The sequence below is a fragment of the Cyprinodon tularosa genome, unplaced genomic scaffold, assembly GCF_016077235.1.
Source record: "Cyprinodon tularosa strain WSP-4 unplaced genomic scaffold, ASM1607723v1 ctg527, whole genome shotgun sequence".
NCBI classification, from domain to species: domain Eukaryota; kingdom Metazoa; phylum Chordata; class Actinopteri; order Cyprinodontiformes; family Cyprinodontidae; genus Cyprinodon; species Cyprinodon tularosa.
Genome location: NW_024039260.1, coordinates 309,588 through 334,339, shown reverse-complemented (window position 1 = coordinate 334,339; position 24,752 = coordinate 309,588). Strand labels below are relative to the sequence as shown.

Here is a 24,752-nt window from a genome sequence, read left to right as displayed (position 1 = left end):
AACTTGGTAATATTTACAGGACCAAAAGGTCCCTTTTTCAGTGTATCTCCAGACTGTTATACACATTCTATGGTTATATTGCAAAATGAATGAAGCAGAGTCTAATACAATTCTGTTTATGTATTTTGTCAGATTTAATGCATAAGTATGATAACCTGATAATGGGTTATATTTTAATGATATGGTAATCATTTGGAAAATCATTGAGGTAAATAACCTTTAGTGCCGTGCATAAGAAAGGTTACCCTGAATACATGAAATTATTAAGGAAAAAACTGAGAAAAATATGTTCTTAATAAGACAGGAGGTACCACAACAATCATGACTCATGGACATTTGTAGACATAACCCAACTTAAATCAAGTAGGTTTTTTTTATTGCATATTAAAAAATAAGCAGGCTAAAAATAAAACAAAAAAAGTAAGCTAAAAAACAAACAAGATTTACTCCTTGCGCTTTCGACTCAGTACTCCCCTGTCCTTCACAGGCAGTCCTTTGACGAAAAAAAACAAACAGTTTTGTGCTTACTGTAAAACTGTAAAACCACTTTTATTTTATTTTATTTTTATTTTTTTTTCACTGTCCTGTCTGGAAATGTGGCAATAAGAATAATTGTCTTGATTTTTACTTTTCAACACATTTTACTTTCACAAGTGGAGCAGTACGGCTATCGCCATGGTGTTCCGCTTAATTTATGCATATAAATAGCTTTATTATAATTCGTGCAGGTAGTATTTCAGATAATATGGACACTGCAATGTAAGTAGAACAGGAAAGGAAAAACAGGAAAATTAAGGTTTTTTCGCATATATACAACTTAAATCAAAGTTATGTGGCCAGAGTTGGCGATCAGCTTAAGTCTCACAAATTAGCGGTACTGTATAGCTTTTTTACATAACTGAAGCATCCCAAATGTCTTGCTGTTTTTCCTTTGTCTGCTATAAAATCCTTACCAAAGACAAAGTAACAGCACATCTTTATCTATCTTTAGCAAAAACACATTTTACATCATGCTACGTACCCTTAAAAGGCTAAAAGAAATTTGTTAAATTTATTTATTTTTTGCTCTGTAATTATATTTTCCGCTAAGAGAAAACTAATGAAATATAATCAAAGCAAAAAGTTGACAATTAAGATAGTGTAACTGCTTTTGGTTTGTAAATAAACCTAAACATTCACTAAAAAAAAAAAAAATAAATACCATTGATAAAAAAAATAATCTTAAATAAAATACACTTGGTAAAATAATTAATTTGCCTTATCATCCCCCCATCTGTAAACTGCAAATTTCATTCAAGTAGGTCTGACTTTATAAAAGTATATTTTTAAAGAAATCATCCAGCTTCTGATGAATGACAGTTCAAACATCCATTCTCCATGTGAGGACAACAAAATCATCCCAGAGTAAAAATGGATGGATGCCATCCGTAAACTTCCTGGATAAACTCCGTACTGTATTTTCACCACATTAAGCAGTACTCTGAAGTCTTCTTCCAGGCACAGCTGGCATGTGATACCTTAGGTTCTTCCAGAAGTTGCTTCTCAAGTATAATTGAGCTATTTTGTTTGTTTTGACGAATGCATTTTTCCATTCCAGAGCTCCTTGTTTCCTTTTAATATAGCGTAGTGACTCTGGTAGTTGACTGTAGTCCACAGGACCATCTGGTAAAGAGAACAGAAGGGAGACTGTCTGGTGAACTATACATTAAAATATAGACTTTAAAACACATTTGAAAACTTATTTTTTTCCTACTGATGTAGATTTTATCTGCAAATAGAAGGCTGGGAAAAGCTCATTTAATTATACTTGCTATTCTATGGTTAAAAAAGACACCTTGTCATCTAGAACAGGAGTCTTCAACATTTTCCAGTCCAAAGATCCCCAAACTGATGGCGAGATGGAGCGGGGACCCCCTAATTATGTATATTGTATGAAATTGTGTTATATGAAACTGGTCCTATAGTTACTCTATTACACATTGAGTAATTTATTGAAAGTAATTCCTCCCTGGGAAAATCAAAGTATTACTGATTCTCATTCCTGGTTGATGGGACAGGTGTTTTGAATGAAACTGTGTCCAGCTTGAAAGAGCTCCTGCGTGTCGCTGAATGTGTGCATTGATGACTGAAAGACATCTTCTGCCTCCATTTGGGCCTTTTGGGCATTAAAAAAAAAAAAGTCTAATAAACCAAAACTTTTGCAAACCCCCATGCAGTACCTCCGTGGACCCCCTAAGGTTCGCTGACCCCCTGTTAAAGACCTTGTGAACCCATTTGGGCATCTTGTCTTACCCTGAGTTCTCGTCTCAGTCAAAAGTGTTGATGACTGTCCAAAAGTGGAACGTATAAAAACTATTTTACTTAATCTTTTATTTGTGCGTTTAATTCTGAGGCATTTTATGTTTTCTTTCACAAATAAAAAAAAAACACATAAATATTTTGCCTGGAAGTTAGTAATGGATCAAAATAAAATCATATTATAAACCTGTATTTATAAAACTGGAGCTTTAACAGGCCGTTTTTTACTTGATCTAATTCAAATGTTGAGCATGTATAAATTGCAAGTATATATTGCAGAAAAAATGTAAATTAATGAGAATATATGCACTTAGTTTTAGAAAAACCAGTACTTACCCACTTCCACCAGAATTATTTTGGGACCGTTTTCCATCAGAGCATCGTGTAGGCCAACTTTCTGCTCATACAAGATATGCTTTTGGTTGTTGCCAAAGTGAACCGGTTCCTGCGATTTGCCACAAGATGACAAGATGATAATCATTCTGCGACACTGATGCACAGCAGCTGTTATAACACCATGGACCGCTGTAAGACATTCAAGATGAGAAACCGGGAAGTCACAACAATTGATAAACTTATGCTTATTATGGTTGTCAGTTGTTTTTAAGTCTGTTATATGATTGCAAAAAGTTTGAAAGTCTTGTGACTAGGAATCCCAAGCAAACATCCAGGTATATCCTACATTTTTAACTCCTATTTGTCCCAGCTATTTATACCCTTCGTGTGACTCAAGCCACATTGATGTACAGTACTTTGCAAAAAAACATTCATCCAACTTTAATAATTTCACCTGTTTTCATTTAAAAACAACAAACTTCAATATATTTTATTGGGATTGTATCTGATGGAAAAAAAACAAAGTAGCACAGTGTTGTTACGGTTCATGAAAATGTATCTTTGGTAATGTCTCTTCCAGCTTCCAACACCTACTGATAACAACTTAGCAAATTCGTTAAACAGAGTTAGGTCAGTCGACAGGATTGAGAACTTCTGTGAGCAGCAAACTGCCATATATGCCTTAATTATTCTTTTTCTGGACTTTGATAGGAGCCTCCTAACACCTGAATGTGCTTTTCCTGGCTTGACTTTTTTAGTTTATTTCCTGCTGGCAGCTGAACCTCTGCCCAGGCCTCAAGTCATTTACTGCTTTAATCAGTTTTTATTTCCAGCAACATCTAGCATTAAGTTTCCTCCAGCTTTAGATAAACTCTCACCATTTGTTTTTCATCTACAAGGCTTTTTGACAAGGGTAATGCCATCTGCTTGTTTTGAGTCCCCCGTTTCTTATGAATTGTTGACAATGGCTTATTTCAGGTCTGTCTTCTATAAAGGCTATACTTTTTGCAGTGATTGATAATAGCAAACGTAGAATGTGGCTGTGTTTTGACATAATATTTAAATGTTCAAAGGGTATGAGCAAAGTTTTTTAGGAGACCATATTTTACAAATAAGTTCAAACAATTTTATTTATCCCCTCTCAAAAAAGGGCTATTCAATTTGCTGGTCAACAGGGCATGTGAACGGAGCGCCGCGCCGCACAATTCCTGCTCCTCACTCAGGAGGATGTTCACTCATTCGCTCTGCCGCTCAAAGTTGCGCCAGGACGCTCAGGTCAAACTCCGCTCCGCGCTCACCTTAATTTTTCCTGCCACTCCAGCGAAATCGCTCCACGCTCGCTCAAATTTTCAGAAGGCATTTTCTGACATTTTTCCTTCATGTGATTATGCCAGGGCACCAGGAAACAGGGTGTTTGAATTAATGATATGATGGATACATGTGTAATGGAGCCTAGGTGGAAGTTCAACTAAAGAAACTTATTGCTCACCTATATCCACCTGCGTTACAGCCAATCAGCTTTGAACCACACCTCCACGAAAGCAAATCGGCATCCAAAGTTCATCTTAAAAGGCCTCCAATCGCACTGGTCTGCTCCTGTGCGCAAGCGATGGATGCGTTGTGTGACTTCATTCAGATGACCCCGTGTCAACCCACCTGCAGCCCCTCCTCCACCTTCGTAGCTAAAGCTTCATCAGAGTGTCATTCCTCTCGGACTCTTAGTACATTCCATGTCTCTTTTTAACCAGAAGACCGCCATGTTGAGCCTGGTTCTGCCAGAGGTTTCTTCCCAACGGGGAGTTTTTCCTCTCCACTGTCACTTCATGCTTGCTCATCATGGGCAGGTTCTCTCAACCTGTGTTATCCAAACTGGACTTCCATCTTCCAGGTCCCTGAGTGGAGCTCTAGTATCAGCTCACGTAGTCCACCGGATCTCCCCATAAAGCTCAGCAGACCGTCTCGCTAAACAGCCCTATTCTTTGCTCCTGTTCATGCATATCTATCAAAATTAAGCGCTATGTTTCCAGTCAGGTCTGAGCGCCAAAGACAAAGTAATTAATCATTACATTTCTCCTAATTGTCTTTTCTTTTCGTGTGAGTTTTTCAGATTGAATTGTCTTATCTAACTGGCTGTTAAATTATCGAACTGTTTCCCAGCTGTAAACATAACACCTCGATCCATTCATGTTGCCCCGCGTTTCCTATTTAATTATTAATATAAAAAAAATCACACATAAATCAAATAAATGTTATTTGCAGATTTTATAACCCAAACTTTATTTGACGTTGTGTGCGCATGGCAGCGAACTGGGGCGGAGCGAAATCCTCTCTTCGGCCTTTGAATTGCAAACCGCTCTGCGCTCCACCATATTTCTTTTGCTCCGCTCCACGCTCTGCTCACATGCTCTGCTGGTCAACAATGTTCTTAATGTTCTTCCTGTATTTATATTATTATATTTGAATTCCAGGAAAAATATAACATAAGTATTTTTATATTACCTGTTTCCATATTTGTTTGTGCTCAGTGGTCTTATAACGTAATGTAATGGAATGTTTTTGTGTTCCTGACCTTCTCCAGGGCAATCGTCTCGTCCTCTGATGTACAGGTTGTAGCCATGTTTTTGCTCCAGCTCTTCTGGCAGGATCTGCAGGGCAAAGCAAGCTGCACTGTCTAAACTCAGCATGGCGGGTTGGCTAACGCTTACGTAGGCATCGTAAAGTTTCCCATCTGGAACTGTTAGAAAACAGAGTGAGAGTAATTGAAGATCATACTTGCAATTCTCGATCAATTTCGAACCAGATACTTGCACAAAATGTATGAAAAGACACAAAAATCACCTTACTGTTTCACACAAATACAGACTAAATATTTCCTTTTTTTTTTTATAAAGAAGTTTACATTCATACATTTTTGGTGTTGGCAGAATTTCTCTGTGAACTTTAATCTGATTTGGATTAGAGGCTTTGGTTTTTAGTCTAATCAACTTCCCAAAATAGTTTGCTGAAATAAAGGCCCATTGCTCCGGACAAAAATGCTGTGACCAAGTCATATTTGTTGTTCTACCCACAAATGTTCAACAGTACTCTACACATAGCTCATAGATGGCTGATTTGGCTTTATTGTGAAACAACTTTGTATTAATTAGGCTGTATAGTCATTGTCTTTGTCCATTTCAAAAATCTATTTGTGTCCAACATTTGTGCCAAACCCATTTGGGCAAACATGGGTGATCTCTTGGTATATTGGTTAAATAATTTTTCACAATGCTCTTTCCTTATTATGCAGTGTATTTTTGTATATAAGGCTATGATTCAAAGAACACCTTAAGTGTTTAATTCCTCCTGCCACCGGTGAGCAGTCACGGATTTCTGTTTTTGTTTTTTCATGTGTTGCTGGATATTCTGGAGTGTAAAGAGTAATGCAGAGTTACTGTTCTGTTTTTTGGGGTCTCTTATTTTTGTCTCGTCCCGTGGCATCTCTTCAGTTGATCCAGCATCACATCCGTGTTTGTCTGGGGGTGAATTATTGTGATACTCCCAGTATTAAAGTGAATGACAAGAAACTGTTCCAACACGGACTTCATAATAAAGTGCACAGCTAGTGAAGCCTGTTGCAAGAAAGATCACCTCTTACTCTTCATTTCTGTGTCCTGACCAACACCCATCTTGTTTGTTGCATATTCCATATGGATTAGCACCCAACTTAATTCTCCCTAATAATTTTGCTGATGTAATCACAGCAATACATCCCCACAACATGAATTATTCACTGTACTTTGTGAACACATAACTACAAGCTTTAAAAGCAGATTGCAGGTTAGAGTCTTAATTAAGCAGGGTTTAGAAAAATTTGTTGTAAAATCTTTGTAAACACTTTAATCCTAAATAAACTTCTCAAAAATGATCCATTACAAAACACTTAATTTATATTCTGTCAAAAATCTAACCTAAAATTTGGTCTCTAATTTTTTATTTTTTTTTATCAACCACAAATCATGCATCTGAGAAATGCACTTTTTGTTACTCAGGATTTTTATGTTGCTTTCTGTTAGTGTTGCGCCAATGCCATTTTTTGGCCCCGATACCGATACCCGATACTTGGCTGTGCAGTATTGGCCGATATCGATACCATCTGTTTGAAATTGATGTGTGTGTATACATGAAGAACTGCATACTACTTGGATGTAAAATAATTGCCATCATGGCTTTGTCAAGCTGCTGCCTACCTTTGTGAAGCAGGAAAAAGACTAATACAAAGAGAATCCAGTAGAACTTTTTATTGTCTACCTGGAATGAATGACAATAGTTGAATAAACTTTTGACTATCAAAATGGTATCGGTGCCCTATTTGTTGGTACTTGGCGAAACCGATACCACCATTTTAGTGCAGTATCGGGCCCCGCCCGATACTGGTATCGTTGCAACACTACTTTCTGTGTAATTACTTATTGTGCTTGAGATGTATTTAGTGTGTTTTGTTCATATTTATAAGTGTGTGTGTGTGTGTGTGTGTGTGTGTGTGTGTGTGTGTGTGTGTGTGTGTGTGTGTGTGTGTGTGTGTGTGTGTGTGTGTGTGTGTGTGTGTGTGTGTGTGTGTGTGTGTGTGTGTGTAGATCCTGATGATGTGTCTAAGAATTTGCTCACCTTTTTTGCAAAAGTGTGTATTAAGTTTCCTGTAGGCCAAAATCAGATCGACTTTACAGATGAAAAAGAAAACAGTCAAAAGCAGGAGGGTAATAGGAGCAGCAAGCCATCTCTCAGCGGAGGAAGCTAGACAGACAAATAGAAACAGTAACTCAAGAGGCTTTAGAAGGGTTTACTTTAGACATTTTACCAAGAAATTGCATTCAGTATAGCAGATATTTTAAGCAATTACCTTCTTGTAGGCAGACCTCACCAAGTTTCTCTTCAGCCGGGCTTACAATGTGGCAAATAATGGGGACATTTAGCAACTCATGTTGGACTGTAGAGATGGACAGGATGGACTGCCTATACACCTTGCCTCTCTCATGAATACTGTTAAACAAAAATTAAAATCAATCGATCATTCATTCAAAACATTTTTTTTTACTTTTGTTTTTCCATTCATTTTATACTGGTGAGTCAAAATGGGAAAGAGTTTGTCTAAATATAAAGAAATTAAGCATGCTTTGCAAGACAAGTCTTTTGTTTTTTTTTATCCTTGTGTGGTGGCTTTGATCCACCTCTATTGTGTACATGGCAATTAATCCTCTGAGGAGAAAACTCAACGAAGAGGATCCCGAGGTGGGGAATATAAAAACTATTAGTTAAATTGATAAGAAATTAGGTCAGACTGTGAGCACTCGGAACTCTTCTAAGAATTTGTCTAAGAAAGGTAAATAAATCTTCATCAGTGTAGACAAAGAGTCTGCATAGCCTTGTATGAGACGTTATTTGGCCATTATTGTATCATTGGAGTTACACTTGTGAAAATGCCTACATGCCTACAAAATGCCTTTAGTATCTATAAACGGTGACACTAATTATGTAGAATTTTTTGACATGTCTCACAAATTAGTTAAAATTATATTTAAATTGAGATTAAATCCACAGGCCAATATGTTGCACAGCCATGCAGGAGTGTTGTTTACTTAAAATGTCTTATATTTCTTTGCCTTTGATCCAAAAGATATGCAGCAGTTTGGTAAGGATATGACCACAAAGACACTGTAAAACAATGATTAATGTAGTGTCACCTGCTTTTACATCAGAATACATTGCTGCCAAAAGACTCACAACAACGACAGGATAAAATGCAGAGACTCACAATTTCCCTGTTTCGTTTATCCCACTGTAGTCAGTAGCGTAAGCATCATTAATGGTCCAGAACATAACAATCTCTTGATCCTCAATGAAGCCGACATAGGCTAAACACTGCAGCTCTGCCCTATCACCTGGGTGTCAAGTAAATTGGAAACCAAGCAGGAGTTGAATGACAAAGTTTAAATTTAATCGTTATACATCAGTATTCATTATCGTTGTTGTACAGATATTCACTCATATTATTTACTTACCAACTTGTACTATGACCACATCTTTTTGGGGCTTCACAACATAGAGTTCTGGAAAGACCTCTGGAGTACCTAAACAAAACATGATAAATTTAATACAGTAGATAACCAACTTCATAACTATTCCCCCTTTAGTGTCACTTATATTTTATATACAATTTTATGTAAAACTCCACTAAAGAAATCAATCTGTTGGAGATAAAAAAAAAAAAAATAGTTTAAAGCATCTTTCGAGTTAGGTTTAAAAGTGAAATCATCTATGGTCATCTAACTAACATAAAAATAACATTTTATCAAAGAATGAAAAGGATCTCATGATTTAGAAAAGGTTATCATTCCTAAAAAAAAAAGGAAACTGGGTTCCTGAAGGAAAAAAAGTAAACTGGTAAAGGTGCATGAAGGAGCTGTTGCAAAGTCTCTCTTGTGTGTTCTACAAGGAATAATGTCTGTCACTTGTATCTTATTAACCATTTTTCCGCACTAAGGAATAATGTTTAATGACAGCATATAATGTATGCTGGAGAAGATTCTCAGTCATCCAATTCAAAGACATTCCGAAAAAAGTAAAAAAAAAAAAAAAAAGCAATCCACTGGACTTTGTTTCCACATTTAAAGACGTTTCGCTTCCCAGGAAGCTTTTTCACTTCAAAATGTCAGAAATAGTGTTGAGTTCGAGCTAAAGTTCAGTGGATCGTTTTCTTAACTTATTAGGAATGACAGAATGTAACCACAACAGCAAACCTTTTAGGTTATCCTTTCATTGGAAGTGAAGGTTTGGTCAGATTGGAACGAATAAATGAAATTCTAAAAATCTGTTAATTTAGACAAGAAAGACTATAAATCAAAATGTTAAGGTGCTAGTCATGAGTAAAAAAAAAAGAGGGTTTTCCTTTATCAGCACCACTTTGATGCAAATTAAACACCTAAATCAATTAAGAATTCTTTCTGCTTAAGTTGATCTAAGGTTTGAAAACATTTACAATTAAAGCTGAAAGTAAATCTCAAAGGTAAATGGAGAAGAGCTTGGAGCAAAAATCACTTCTTATGGTCTAAATACATGGGAGGTAAGGAAGAATGGACCATGGAGTATATTGCCCATCTCCACTTATTCCTGAACTTCAGCCAACTCCTTTTTTTCCTGGCTTACATTACTGGACAAACTGATTAATCCAGGTGTATCTGGCTAATGTTGTCATGGTTACTGAGGCCTGGATTAATCAGTTTGTCCAGTAATGAAAGACAGGAAACCAAGCAGTTTAAGTGCCTACATGCATGTACGTACTTCAACTCTTACTTTATTTAACTAATTTTAACCTTCAGTCTCAGGTAAAGTTTTTCCTCTTCCCCTCCCCAAAAGTTGGAGTAACTTTAATGTTACTCCAACTTTTCTATTTTTACATTCTCTTAAAATATTTTGTTGCTCTTGAGTATAGACTGATAAAAGTATGTCACATTATGTCAAATTGAAGGCAAAAGAGGCTTGTTAAGATTATAATTTTTTAAAAGACAAGAAATATCAACTCTAACTGCTGTTGGTACACATTTAAGATTTGCCTTACCATTTGTGACAGTTAGCTGGATGCTGCGTGCTGAAGTGTAGTTCCAACCATCTACTGTAATGTCAATGAGACAGGTGTATTTTCCTGCATCTTTTTCTGAAACCGCTGGCAGCCTCATAAAAACTTTAACTCTCTGATAGATATAATCCTCACCCAGATCCAATGGGTGACAGTCCTGTATGCATGCAAACATATTACGGTCACTTTTTGCAGTATAATACAAATATAAATGTATAAAAGCAGTGTAATGACAAAGTCAAAATTTGCTTTTGTATTTTGTGTCACAATTTACAATGAAAATTAGTTTAAATGCAACAATGGTAGAAATGCTTTCTTATAAATTACCTTCTTTGAAAAGCAGTAATCTGTTGCATAATGCAGGTAAATTCCTGACATACCAACACACTTAAACTAAAAATAAAAACTACTTCTGATGATAAAGGAAAAATATCCCAAACAAATGCTTAGTGAGTAAAAAAAAAGTATTTGGAAATGTGATATTTTTTGTGAGGCAAAACCTTAACATGGTGTAATTATACATATTAGGCTATAGCTAAATCTATAATCATTGTATATTGTGGGGGGGGGACATTTTTGATTTTAATATCCTAGCCACAACAAGACTGTATTGCCAACCCAGCAGAATCAATAATTTCTTGCAAATGAAGGTAGGCTTAAACATTTCAACAGACAAAATATCATGGTCTGTTTTAAAGAACTTCCTAAATAGTAGAACATTTTCTAAGGAAAACCCCTGGATGCTCTTAATGCAAAAATGACATCCGCAGTGGATGGTGTGGCGGTGGAACTGTGTGAGGCATGGGATAACTTTGCTGCGAGTAAGATAATAACAAAAAAGAGCTGAATACAGATCAAGAAAGAAAGAAAACCTGAAAGTCGCACCAAAAGTCTTGAGATTTGGGTGCAGGTTCCCTTCTGCAGGGCACCAAAACCCATCATACAGCCTGAGCTTTGCTACCAGCCATTGGTCACACCCTCGGGCTCCTTTAGAATTGATTTAGATTGTTTTTTTTTGTGTGTGAATATATTTAATATTATGATGGAAACAAAATTTAAATAATCTGTTATATTTGTTGCACACATTTGTCACTCTACTGTATGGGCCTGATCGTCAGAAGGTGTGCACATATAAAAAACAAGAGCAGAATGCATAATGAAGGCGCAAAGGGATTTGCGTTTGCAAATTCAGCACACAGGATGTGCAAAGCTTTTCTTCCATGAGGGCCTTCATTGATATGCAGCTCATTTTCTGGTGTGGGGGACTGAACATGTGAATTATGCCAAGTTCTCCAAATGAAGCAGTTATGTTTTATCAAATAATAATGATCCCCATTGACTAAGAGCATGTTGGGTAAATCAGTTGTTAAGAGTAAAAAATTCCAGCTCTTTAGATCTTAATCTGCTGTAATATCCGCAACTGCTTGTAAAACAAGCAATCTGCTGATTTGAATGTGGTGAAACCAAACTGTTTTGAATATCTTAACATTTGCAGCAATCTTTGTAGATCCCTGTAACATGCCAACTTATTACACATGCTAAAAAAGAAGTTGCGTGTACAATTTAATTTCTTAATTGGAATCTATGAAGAGCATACCCTGTTTGCTTTGGCAGATGCTTTCAATTAGATCCCAACAATAGGGGGCAGTGTTGCACCATAGAAGACAAAAACTATAGAGCAAAGTTCTGGCTTTAACTACTGTATATTTAGTCTGAAGTTCTGCTGACACCCTAATGATCTGTTTAATTCCAAATCCATTTTTTTTTTACCATTGATAACTGCATCGCATTGCTAGACCTATTATCAATATTGAAAAGATGCAAAGTTGGGTTAGTTGATTACAATAATTTTTTTCTAAGTATGAATGCAGCAGAATACCTTCATCCAACGTATTTTCCTTTTCAGATTCATTGTGAAGATCTCGTCCTGTTTGCACTCAAGACGTTCAGCTTTTCCAATGGTTACCGAAATGTCCTCATTTGGATCAGGGCAACCTTCTCTAGACACTAAAACTTTAAATATTCTTTTTGATGATCTTGTTTCATTCCTACAGAAAAGGAAATTAACAGTGAAAAGACTGCATTGTAGAAGTATTATTTATAAAAGTGTAGAATAAAAGAAAAAATTTGTTTTATACCTTTTCTCACAGATGTAGCTTCCAGTATGATTCATCTCCACAGGTCGAAACCACAGCAATCCATCTCTGACCTCTACTCCAGTTGGAAGCCCCTCATTGCCGCTATCTCCTCTGCTCCATATTATCTGTGATGGCGGAGCATCAGCAGACTGGCATCTCAGCAGAAACAAGTGACCAGCACTCACATGGTAGGTGTCTGCTCCTCCTTGGTGGTCTAAAACAACAGTATGTTTTTTATTTTTGCTGTAAGTACAAATGTCATAAATTATATGCCAATTTGGACACAAACAGCTTTCCACATGCTATATGAGTAGAAAAAAAAAATCTAAAAAGAAAAGAATTGCAAGTTATTGCTTGTTTTCTGCTTTTTTTCCATTTACTTTTAGAACAAAAATTACTTGTTTTTCAATTTTTCATTTTGGCTAAAAAAGAAAATAAAGATTTCTCATTTCAAGCTTTGGCATTGGTAGAGAGGTTTTGTTTTTAATCAGTAAAAACCGCATATTTAACTCCGCCTTCCAAACTACAAAGGTATGACCCTGGCAATTAGCTTTCCAAAGGCTATTTAGGAAAGATATTCCATTTATTGCAAAGATCTATTACATATAATAGAAGAAATTTTAAAAAAAAAAGTGTGTAAAGTGTATGTAATTTTGAAAGTGATTCAAAATCACAGCCTTAGAAATAAATAGTTCCCATCAGTAACTGAATTTTATTACAAATAGATTGATATTTAATGAGGTAAAGGCAAATACAATTTGCTTAATTATATTTATTTACAGTCCCAGTCAAGTCAGTTCAATTCCTTTTAATTTTATATATTTTATATTAGTCATTTATTTATTAACATAAGATGTTACACCATCCTGCAGAGAAAAATATCTTCCCATCAACACCTTTGATCACAGATTTTAGAATTGGGGCTGTTTTTTAGTGTGTAGTCCTGTTTCTCTCCTAGACATATTGGCCTTATACTTTGGCTAACTGTATCTGCTCTTTTCCATCCCCTTGACATGAAAACTGACTCAGAGCTCATCTGCTTAACTATTTCTTTCCTAGACAGAGCCAGATATGAAGCTAGTTTACATGTACTTTTTCTAGTATAGAAAGCATTAATAGATCAGTGCCCCTTTATTACTCTTGTATGTAACCTTAAGTCTGGTTACTTCCTGCTTAAATGGAGTTTTTCCTCTCTAACGTTGCTGAATATCTTTGTTGCCACATGCTTATGCGTGAGGGCTGTGTCTTGTACAGTCAATGACTCAATGCAATCAACTGGTTTTACTTTCATAGAAAACTTTTTACCAATCTGATTGTATTGTCTCTGTAAAGTGTATTGAGATGATGTGTGTTGTAAATTTGGTCTATATATAAAAAAAAAGTCTGGAGTTGAATTGAATTGAATTGTGTTCTCTTGGCCACAAGGTGGCATTATTGCATTGTCACTGTGAGATGGGCATTCAGTCACAGCACTCTCTATATAATTGGATGGCTGAATTTGTTTGAATAAAAAAAAAATACAGATTCATGGGTTAAACAAACTATTCATTATCTTAATAATTTAACATTTTTGTAGACGTCATCGCCCGTGCAGTAATTTGTTCCTACATTTTCCTTTCACGTTTTTTTAGGAGCAGCATTCTTTTGGTGGCAATTTCAGAAGGTGCCTTTTATTCATTTTTTTCTTATTATTTATTTATGCTTTATTATTAATTAGTATTATTTCTAAATACATAATCAATATAATTACAAATTTTTTTGGTGCCTTTTAAGCAACACTCCAGAAGACTCTCCACGTACTTCAGTAAATGTAGAGCTGTTTGTCCAAGACTTTCCACAACTCAGCAATGTGGAATGTTTCTTTCTAAACAGTACAATCGTGTATTTTCTTGTTACAGTCAGAACAGAATACTACCCCTTCACATGACACTGACACAAATAACTACTCTTGTACTCATTCCTAAGAATATTTTTATGAGAGGTCTGTTTTGGACCATCAGAGTATGTTTGAGTATGCAGAGAGAAACTATGCATGCACAAGGGGGAACTAGCTAATTCTATTCTGAAAAACGCCTGGCCTCAATTTAAACCCAGGGCCTTCTTTCTTTCTGCAAGGCAGCTTTGCTGCCAACTGTGCCAGTGTGCACCCTAAAAAATAACCGCTGACATAAAACCACTTCAGACTTGCTCAAACAAAGAAAGTATGCAAAGACATGATCGGAAACTCAGAAGAACACCATCAAACAAGTAAAACCTTACCATGACAGAAAAAAAACCCTTAACAACCAACCCACAATGTGCAAACATATCAAATAACAAACACAACAGAAAAAATGTCTTATTAATCAGTGAATACTGTAGAATTGTGACAATAAGGAACAGTAAATCGAGAGCTTTGCCTTTTCGCTCAGCAAAGTCTTCAACACAATAGAAAGGTGCAGCGTCTGCATTAAAGTTGCAGCTGCAATGATCAGTCTCCCCCTCCATGAACAGGATCTCCCCTTTGCTCATAAACAGGACCTCCACTTCAGGCAGCAACTCTCCTATAACTTAACAGAGACCAACCTCCTTATTCCAGTTGAGAACCATTGCATTGGACTCGGAGGAGCTGATCTTTATCAGTAACAGGATAGTCACATCTAACTGGAGATCACTATGAACACAGTACAATAGGCTTTTATCTGCAATGTACGGTACTGTACTAAAGTAACTGTTCCTTTTGTCTGATGCAGGAAAGATAAAACCTCTATATATCCTTGTTGAATGGCCAAGCTTTTGTGATGTTAAAAAAAGAGATGCCTTAAAGTCCTTCCACTATAATAATTAATTTAACATGTACTGTATCGGGTACAAAACCGACTGAAAAGAAATTGCATGAAAAAAATCTGAAGAATAAATATGCTGCAACGAGCCACTCATAAACTACTTCCTTTAGGATCACTTTTTAATTAAAGTTTAACACTCTTTTTGAGCCATCATCACAAACCCTTCAGGTCTCCATGTAAATACTTGAATTGAGATAACACTTTAGACTTAGCCTTAGACAGATTTATTTTGTCTAAGTCTAAGAAAATTTTCTAAGAAATTTTGTTTCAAACAGCTCTAGAAAATTTCATTTTTTAAAGGGCAGCCTTGAAAACAGTAATAAATATATAAAAAAATAGTAATATAAACATTTAAGCATTTGACACCTGTCTTACTGATATAAAGAGCTTATATTTGACCCATTCACACTTATACACACATTGATATATAATGTCCAGATCGCTACACAACTTTGTGCCTGACCAGGTGGTTTAGCTGTTCTGGGAAGAAGCATTGGGAAGCATAAACAGCCTTTATTAGATAATATGATAGGAGTTACTGTCATTATAATTTTGTCATTTATATTTAAAAGGGGCCCAAATTACACACAATACGAAAAAAAGGGTTTTCTGCAAGGCAAACCAAAATTATAGCCGATTTAAGACTGAAAAAAGTGAACATAGTGGTGATAGATGGGAAATTCTAAGAAATAAAACAAGACTTGGAAAACAGCAAATATCTGTTGTTTTTGCCCTAAATTTAGAACTGAATAGACTTTGCTGCACAATATTGAATTATTGTTAGATCCTATGCTAACCGAGGTGTGAGTGCATCAAGACAAATCCTAGTGTCATTGGCATTTAAACAGAAGTTAGTGTCTCTATAGGTCTTGATCAAAGTTATTAATAAGTTTATTAAATAATAAAAGCTCCAGAATCGATCCCTGGGAAACACCAAAACAATATGCTTCAGCTTGGACAGAATTCTCTTGTCTAAGAAGATCAAAACAGACAGTTCTGAAACTGTAATATATTCGTTTAGGTTTTGTGCACACTCATATAGCGTTTTAATTACAGTTTGTTTTTTTTTTTCCACTTTACACTTTCACTTTCAGTGGCTGTTTGAGTCGTTGTTTTTCAGTTATACTGTACAGTGTTATCCACCAACTCTAACCACCTAAAAATTACTTATCTAGGTCAACTTTTTTTTTCCTGTCTTTTATCTTATTCTGAAAATCTTATATTTCAACAGCAGTGTTTTGAGTTTCATATCATTTTATCTGTATTAATCTACAGTGAATATCGGAAGCAAATTGTACCAGAGCTTATTCACGAGGAGAACTCTGTGGTTTTTATCTCCAGGATGTCAGATGTGTGCGTGCTTCCTTATAGCAAACCGTTTCCTAAGTATGTATCAACAGTTTACAGGTCTATTCAACAAGTTAGAGTCCTGTCGAGTAGTTTATTCATTTCAGTTTTTAAATTCAGCGGGAGAATCACATTATGTACTTTAAATACACCCAAACAGTGTTTACAGGTCTTTCATTCTGTTGATCATGATGGCTTTTGGCTTAAAGCGAATCAAAACATAAAATATATATTATTACATTTTCTTTATTATCACATTTAACCAATAAAAACATAAATGTAGCCTTAAATTTTCTTACATACCAGTATCATCAGAATATATATTCTAATTTATTAACTATAATTTTATGGGCATAACAGCTAGGGATGGGAATCGAAAACCGGTTCCTGTTCAGAACCGGTTCCGTATTTTTCGATTCCATGGCATCGTTTGGCAGCTCGCTGAATGATTCTTTTTTCGATTCCCGCAGCACCAGAGCCGAGAGCGCCGGCTCTGGGGAGCACGACTTACGTCACGTTTTTTACGTAAGTTACGCAACTTACGCAAGTTACGCAAGTTGGAAGAACTATTCGAGGAGGAAGACAACGTGCTGCGGTCACTTTGTGAATCAAAGCCCCGTCTTTCCTTAGCCCAGAGGGTAGATCAGGAAATCCAGCTCTATAAAAGCTTGCCCTCCATCCCCTGCAGGGATAGCGCCACACTGTGGTGGTGGAACAAGCAAGATACGCTGCCCTTGCTATCTGGACTGGCTGAAAACTACCTCTGTGTGCAGGCTTCCTCCACCCCATCTGAGAGGGTGTTCTCCACGGCTGGAGACACCATAAGCGCTGAAAGATCCCGTATCCTTCCAGAAAAAGCAGATATGCTCATCTTTCTGCAAAAGAACTGTTAATTTTCCCTACTACTGTTTTATAATTAGTATTTTTTGTTATTTAAAATAGGTTATTATCCCATCATTTGTTATTAGACATTGTTGGTTATTAAGTTTGTTCTTGTATTCATTTTTCATTTAAACACAGATGTTACTCCAGTTTCACATTTCCTGTGGACATCTTGATCTTTTTGAGTTTGTAAGATTGTGCAATAGTTAAGTAAACAAAGTTGATTCTGATAATCAAACTGTTTGTTCTCCTTTTTCCCCCAAATTGGAATCGAAAAAAGAATCGATTAAGAATCGAATCGTTTCATAGAATCGAAAAGGGAATCGGAATCGTGAAAATCTTTTCAATTCCCAACCCTAATAACAGCTCAGCTTAAACTTGTATCTAATGATGTAATCTACTGTGTGATTTATTTTTTATTATCGAAACAGATAACATTTTTTCAGTCTTAAATCTGCTATAATTTTGGTTTGCCTTGCAGAATTTTTTTTTTTTTGTATAGTGTGTAATTTGGGGTCTATTAAATTTAACTGACCAATTCATAATGACAGTAACTCCTATCATATTATCTAATAAAGGCTGTTTATGCTTCCTAGTGCTTCTTCCCAGAAGAGCACACCTCAGGCCTACAGATATGTCTATTGTCTGTATTTGTAGAATAAGTAAGATAAAGTATTTACAAACAAATAAGTTTGTAAATTCTTTGTGTTTGTTTGCATATACCAATAAAAATAACTTTATTTCTATACAGTATTCTTTGTTTTTTCCTCCCGCCCCTGTCTTTGTAAACTCACACAAATAGGAAATTTACAAGAAAAGGGAATGATGGTATTGCTGATAGATCCTCAGGTTGTGAGAAGTGATTTTCAGAAAAATGTATTTGATATAAATGTTAATTATGTATATAAACAGTAGTAGTAATGTATATAATATTAGTACAACATTCTTATTTTTATGAATATTATTGAAATAATATTTTTGCTGGTAGTGAGAATTGATTGTTTCTGCTCTGAAGCAGTCATTTAGAACCAGTTACGTGGCACTTCAGGTCCAAATAGATCTGCTAGCAATAGGTAGTCTTAAACACAACTTAATCTGTTAAGAAATAGGATTAGTTTTCCTGATTCCAAATTGTTTCAAAATGGTTCAGACTTATGCTAGGCCTCACAGCTCTATGGGTGTATAAAAAGATGTTTTCTAACTACAGGGAAAAAACCTTTCAGTCTCCCTGGGAAAGCCTATGCTGGGTTGATGGCAAAGAGCCTCTGGATGATTGTCAAACCTCAGCTTCAAGAGGAGCAGTGTGGTTTTTGTTCCGGCAACTCTGGAACAGCTCTACAAACTCATCAGTGTGCTCGAGAGTTCATGGGACCTTTATAAACCAGTCCACATTTGATATTTGTACCAGATACATTCAACTGTGTCCCAAATGGTGTCCTCACAGGGGCGCCTTAGGAATAAAGCGACACAGTCCCTTTATTAGCTGTCGTTCGGCACAAGCCAAGTAGGAGTCAGAATAATCTGGTTTAAAACCTTTATGGACATGATTTCTAGTTGCAGCCAAGAGCCAGAGGAGGTCCAGTTTGGGGACCAGCATGTTTCTGCAGCTTTTATTGATTTTGTGGTTGTACAATTTACGCTTGGGCAACTTGCAACTAAGTGACAAGCAAATGGAATTAAGAACAGATTCTTCCAAGTCTGAAGTCTCGACTGGAAAAGGTGACTCGTCCTCTTGAGGTTAGAGTGTTCTTTCCTAAAGTAGAGGAGTTCAAATATATTGGGATTTTGCTTATTGATAAAGAGAAAATGAAGCAGCAGATGGAAAGATGGGTCACTGTCATTTCCACTGCAATGCTGAAGCTACACCCATCTGTTATGGTGAAGAGAAAACTGAGTCAAAAGGCAAAGCTCTCTATTTACCCGTAGGTCTATGTTCCTACCTTCACCTGTGGTCATGAAATCTAGATTGTTAGTCATCAAATCTGCCACAGCCCTACATGTTCTAGATTCGATTCTGACACTTTAATCGGCAGGCTGATTATATGCCCTTAGAGTACCAGCGAGAATGTAGAACTTTCACCCCTGACTAAGCATACATGAAGTGTGTCAGAAAAGAGACTTGTAGCAAAGGTCAGTACTTGAACCCTTGTTCACTGTGTTAAGGAAAAGCCTCGATACATGACTGCATCCTCTACCTCTCCACCGCACACCACAACCAACTACAGATACTATCAGTGTATTGCTTTTCTCAGCACAGACCTCAGATACTGATCAGGTGTTAGGTAGCATGAGAATGTAAAGCATGTGCACTGACTAGATAAACTCATAATATTATTAGCTACTGATCTCTTAAAGCTACAGCGTGTAACTTTTAGCGACATCTAGCGGTCAGACTGCAGCAACATGAACATATCCCCCCCACCGCTTCTCCCCCCCCAACAGTACGGCGAGCATTACGGGACAAAATGTCTTCCACGACGTCCGCATCACCTACCTTCTCAAGTGATGAGGTTTGTTTACATAGATAATTTTACAGATAGTATTTCATTAGTCTGTGTAGGGTATAGATTTCATGTAGACTTAAGATAATAAATATACCCGTTATTTTTTCTACATTGTTGTGACGTTTTGGCGATCTCGCAATCGCTACTTTGTTGGCTCTGCGCTGCCGTAGCGCAAAGATGTCTGCCTCCATGGCTGCGAGACCTGCTCCTTTGTAATTATAAATAACGGATTCTAAGGCAACGCAAATATTAAGGTTAAGAGGCTGAGCTCGTAGATGATGATAAATAACATAGTTATGTATAATATATTACATTTCTGACTGTATATCCCTGTAATTATTACACACTGTAGCTTTAAAATCAAAGGCTACTCCCTGGATTTTTATAAATTGTCTGATTACGCTGCTTCAATAAAGGATAAACGAATTAGCTTTTTACATATTTCTTCTAGAGCTGCAAAGAAACTTTTACCCGACTAATATTTTTCTTTAATTAAGTTTACATTTTAATTATTTTCATGTTTCCTATTTCATACACCTTTATCTGTTACTAAATTTGAATATTTATAGTCTTTTAATATGCTGGATCATGTTTTGTTATCTTTTCTTTGATTGAGCTGGACATCTTACTTTTTTAATTCTAACTTTGCTATATTGAGACCATTTTTAAAAAAAGGACTTGTTTCAAGAAAATTCTTTTTGAGGAGAAGAACGGTTTGAAGTCACGCCATGCGTTCCTGTGTAATGATTTTTCATGCTGTGCTGACGTCTTTCGGGCTTCCTGTAGTACACAAAAGGGAAAGTTTTCAAGCCTGCATCCTTTTTACCCACTAGAGGAGGCAGAATGAGATAACTTTTTGATGCAGCCAATATTCTTTTGTGTAAAGAATGAGATAGATGAGAAAGAAATCAATGTAAACCAGATACGATAATCATATCAAGATTCAGCTCTGATACTGTATGTTTATACATGGACAGGAAGGCTTCATTTCCTGCAGAGTAAAAGATCTGCTATAGCTGCAGCAAGTGTGTGGGTGGATGGGGGGCAACTGATGTTAGAATGTAAGAAATTACTTGACACCTGTGGAAATAACACATCGAAACTGACATGGTTTTAAATACGTGCAGGCTGCCATAGTTGACACAAAACGAAATAAATTATTTGCAAGCGTAAGAAGCCTTCTCTGTGACTCCACATTAGGAGTGCTCCAATTTGACACCATTTTGTGAATCATCATTATTACACCACAAAAACTACAGAAAACAGTAAATTGATGTCAACGTTGCTCCGGTAACCTTTGATGTAATTCAATGGATTAATGGATCGATTCATTGTACCAGCATTTTCAAAGGTTTTTGATATAGAAATTATCAATTTAAATTATCTCAATAACATATAGAATAATTCAGTTGTATTACTGCTTTTTTTTATCCTATCCTTAAAATACTATCATCATAAGTTCCACACAAGAAAAAAGAGCTATAGTGAGTTTTCAGTAAGTGCTGTGCTGCATTGTATGATTTTGAAGAAGAGAAGATCAAATGTAGACAAAGCATTTAAAAAGTACTATAATACAGTAGCCTTTAAAGTTAAGCCACATTATGGGCTGCATATCTGTCACCAACCTCAGTGTCAACCACTGTGTTACAGGCACCTTGTACCATTGACAGAAAATGAAAGAAAGCAGAATGAAAAAAAACGGTCTCTTTGGTTGCTGCTCACAGATGTCACAGTGTCACTTTGGGCAAAATACCACATAAACCAGACCAAAAAGCCAACATATTCTCACTCTTAACTCGTCACATATTGACGTTTGGTCAAAGTCCCCTGTATGTAACATACTGACGCGCAGGTGGTACTGCTCACGTCAACATATTTTCACTCTCAACTATTCACATATCAATGCTTTGTCAATTGTATAAACAATAGTGGATAATACATTTTAATTATGTGTACACTTGCGCATTCTGTAATGATGATAGATAGGTGCTGAAAGAATATCTGCAATGTAATTCCCCCATTGCCTTTTGTTTGTTTCTGTTTTCAGAAAAAGATTTAAAATTTGGGAACTTCCATATTGTTGCAAAGAAGAGTTACGGTGATTTTGAAAAGTTTACACACCCCAGTTAAAAAGCTCAAGGTAAAATCCTTTCCCACTCTTTCACATTTAATGTGGGATTAATCCCATTCCATCTAAATATAATAAAAAATAGCCTGATTGCATTAATGTGCGCACCGTTAAAATAAACACCTGATGAAGCAAATAGTGATTAATTTTCAGCATGTGAATCCACTTCTCATATGACAGTATTTACTCTCTCTGTATTGCAGAACCTATGAAAAAATATTATGAATTCAACCTGAATGACTCCAGAAAGCTTATTATTTTAGACTTTAAATATGCTATTCATTCTCCTCTTATACCTGTGAGCCTTTGACCTTTTGGGTGATTTTTACTGACTTCATAGTAATTCTTAACATCAAATCCCTTTTCTTCGGCATTCTAGATACTTAATGTTTTTGTGGTAAAATTTCACTTCATTTATAACTTTTAAACTTGTATAACTTTATAAAAAAGTTAAATCAAGGAAACTAAAACCCAGAGCATGATGCTGCGACCACTGTGTTTCAATGTGATATTATATGTGTCACACCTCTTTAAACGGTGACCCAAATGTTGCTTTTTGTTACATTAGAGCATAAGTACTTCACCAACAAGGATTTCAAAGTTTTTTACCAGGTCTAGATCTATTTCATAATAAATTATTTGGTTTTTATTGTTTTGTTTTTGTTTTTTTCTCCAGCCATTGTCTTTATTCCAGACTTGTAGAAAATACATGGACTGTTGCCAGATCAGAACACAACCAGTTCTTAGTAGATATTTTCACTGTTTTTCTTTTTAGCATTGCCGTCACCTTCTTTACAGCCCTATTCACTAGTTTGTGAGTATACATTACTTACATCTACTTTGTCAGTTAACCATGCAGGTCAATGTTCTTAGTTTTACTGATTCACTTTGAACCCAAATTGTTAAGAATTACTTTTAGGATTTCACTGTTTGTATGATTGTAAAATCATTATCTCTGCATTCCTCAGATTGTGTAAACATGATAAAGATTTATTTGCGATCATGCTTCTCAGCTATTTATATTTTTTAAAAGCCTTTTAATTTATCATGTCAAAAAACGAATGTCAATATGCCAATACAGTAGATTTCTAAACTACCCATTTGATATATTTTTTTGTCTTAATTAAAGCCTCTGCTGGGAGATTAGCATTGCAAGTCCTTGTAATTTGATGTTAATATTGTCTTATTAGCACTTGTAGTTTCAGGTTATTATTTAAAAAATACTTTCCTATTAAAGTCTCTATAATCTAATTTAAAAACAACAAGAACTTTAAAAAAAAAAGTTTTTTTAACCACCAGTGAAACCGAAATTGGGCAAATTTTAAAGAGTCAGCACATCCTTGGATCTAACAACTGTGTGACTTGTCGTTACTCTTTGGTAGAAATATAGACACAGTCTGGCTCCACAACTCACTCCTATTGTCAGTGTGGATAATCTTCTAACAATGTGGTGATTAGTACTCACTGTGATCCACAGCCGATCCCAGGTACAGGAGTCCAGATAGGAGGCAGAACCACAAGCCTCCCGCTGCCATTGCACTTGCCTGTGAGATGTTAGCAGGTTAGATTCATTAAAGTCCTTCGTGTCTCGTTTGACATGGCTCATTTTCTAAAAAAAAAAACTCCAACTCTGAACTTGGATATAGTGCATCTTAACACATTTCCTGACGAGGTAATCTAAACAGCCACAGTTTCTGTAGGGAAGTAAGAGATTTTGTCTGTGCAGGTCACAAAAGGAAGTCAGGCTGTAGCACTCCCTGTAAAGTCCAAGGAAGTTCCACATACCGACTTTGATTTGGAAAAACATATTTAAAAAACCCACTTTAGATCATTCAAAATAAGAAATAGTGACAAAATAAGTTCTATGGAAACATAAAAAGCAGATGTGACAAAAGATATGTCGAAGGTTCTGTTATCCTATTGTGGTATTCTGAGCTGAGTAGCAAACAAGGAAAGAGTTTCTCACCTTTTAAGTTCAGACTTACAAATCTGAGTGAAGACACTTTGAGGTCTTCCCGGACACTTCCTTTCACTTGAACTGTTTCTCAAACCACGGGCTGCTGGGTTTTCTAAGCTGCTGCATTTGGTGCTTGTTTGAAACACCCCACATGAAATTTCCACTCAGCATAAAAAGTACCACTTACTCTTTCGTACAGGTAAAGCAGGATGATTCACTGCCAGTTAACCAGGTTTTGGTTGTATGCATATGTAAATGTAGGTCACCTGACCTCAAAAGCTTCTGACATGAATTTAAAATCTATATGTTGTAACAACTCAAACCTGAAAACCAAGGCCAGAAGAGCTATTCTCTATCAAGAATAGTCTTACTTAAAAAGTTAAAAGTAGATGAAAGCAAAAAGTTAGGTTTTTAAAGGACTATCTGGGACTATCCTAAAAATAATCATCTTTTTGATTGGCAGGTCTCCTCAACATTAGATTCCCCCCATGCTAATTTGATCATTTCTCACTTACCTATTTTGTTTTTGCTCTTTATAAATATATATATATATATATATATATATATATATATATATATATATATATATATATATATATATATATATATATATATATATATATATATATATATATATATATATATATATATATATATATATATATATATATATATATATGCAATACTTTTAATCCAGCTTTAATATCAGAATTAGCTTTTTCTGTGGA

The 24,752-nt window shown here is 35.8% G+C and overlaps 1 protein-coding gene across 1 annotated transcript; it reads right to left on the bottom strand.

Annotated features, from left to right (window-relative positions):
• Positions 1-1,205: 1,205 nt before the first annotated feature.
• On the bottom strand, positions 1,206-24,128 carry LOC119795929 (interleukin-1 receptor-like 2). Its single transcript, XM_038304181.1, has 12 exons — positions 24,034-24,128; positions 23,533-23,611; positions 12,382-12,595; positions 12,123-12,291; positions 10,226-10,400; positions 8,670-8,738; positions 8,423-8,549; positions 7,511-7,650; positions 7,279-7,404; positions 5,204-5,368; positions 2,635-2,823; positions 1,206-1,662 (listed from the first exon to the last, which is right to left on the bottom strand). The coding sequence occupies exons 2-12, from the start codon at positions 23,600-23,602 to the stop codon at positions 1,469-1,471; spliced, it is 1,638 nt and encodes a 545-aa protein (XP_038160109.1). The 5' UTR covers positions 23,603-23,611; positions 24,034-24,128; the 3' UTR covers positions 1,206-1,468.
• Positions 24,129-24,752: the final 624 nt, after the last annotated feature.

Bases quoted from the DNA above. Each gene is read 5' to 3' on its own strand.
- LOC119795929 (XM_038304181.1), bottom strand. From the start codon at position 23,602: ATGGCAGCGGGAGGCTTGTGGTTCTGCCTCCTATCTGGACTCCTGTAC. The intron at 7,651-8,422 runs GTGAGTCTCTGC...TTTGTTTAACAG, and splicing joins ATAAACGAAACAGGGAAATT to TATTCATGAGAGAGGCAAGG. The intron at 2,824-5,203 runs GTCAGGAACACA...AATGTCTTACAG, and splicing joins AGACGATTGCCCTGGAGAAG to CGGTCCATGGTGTTATAACA.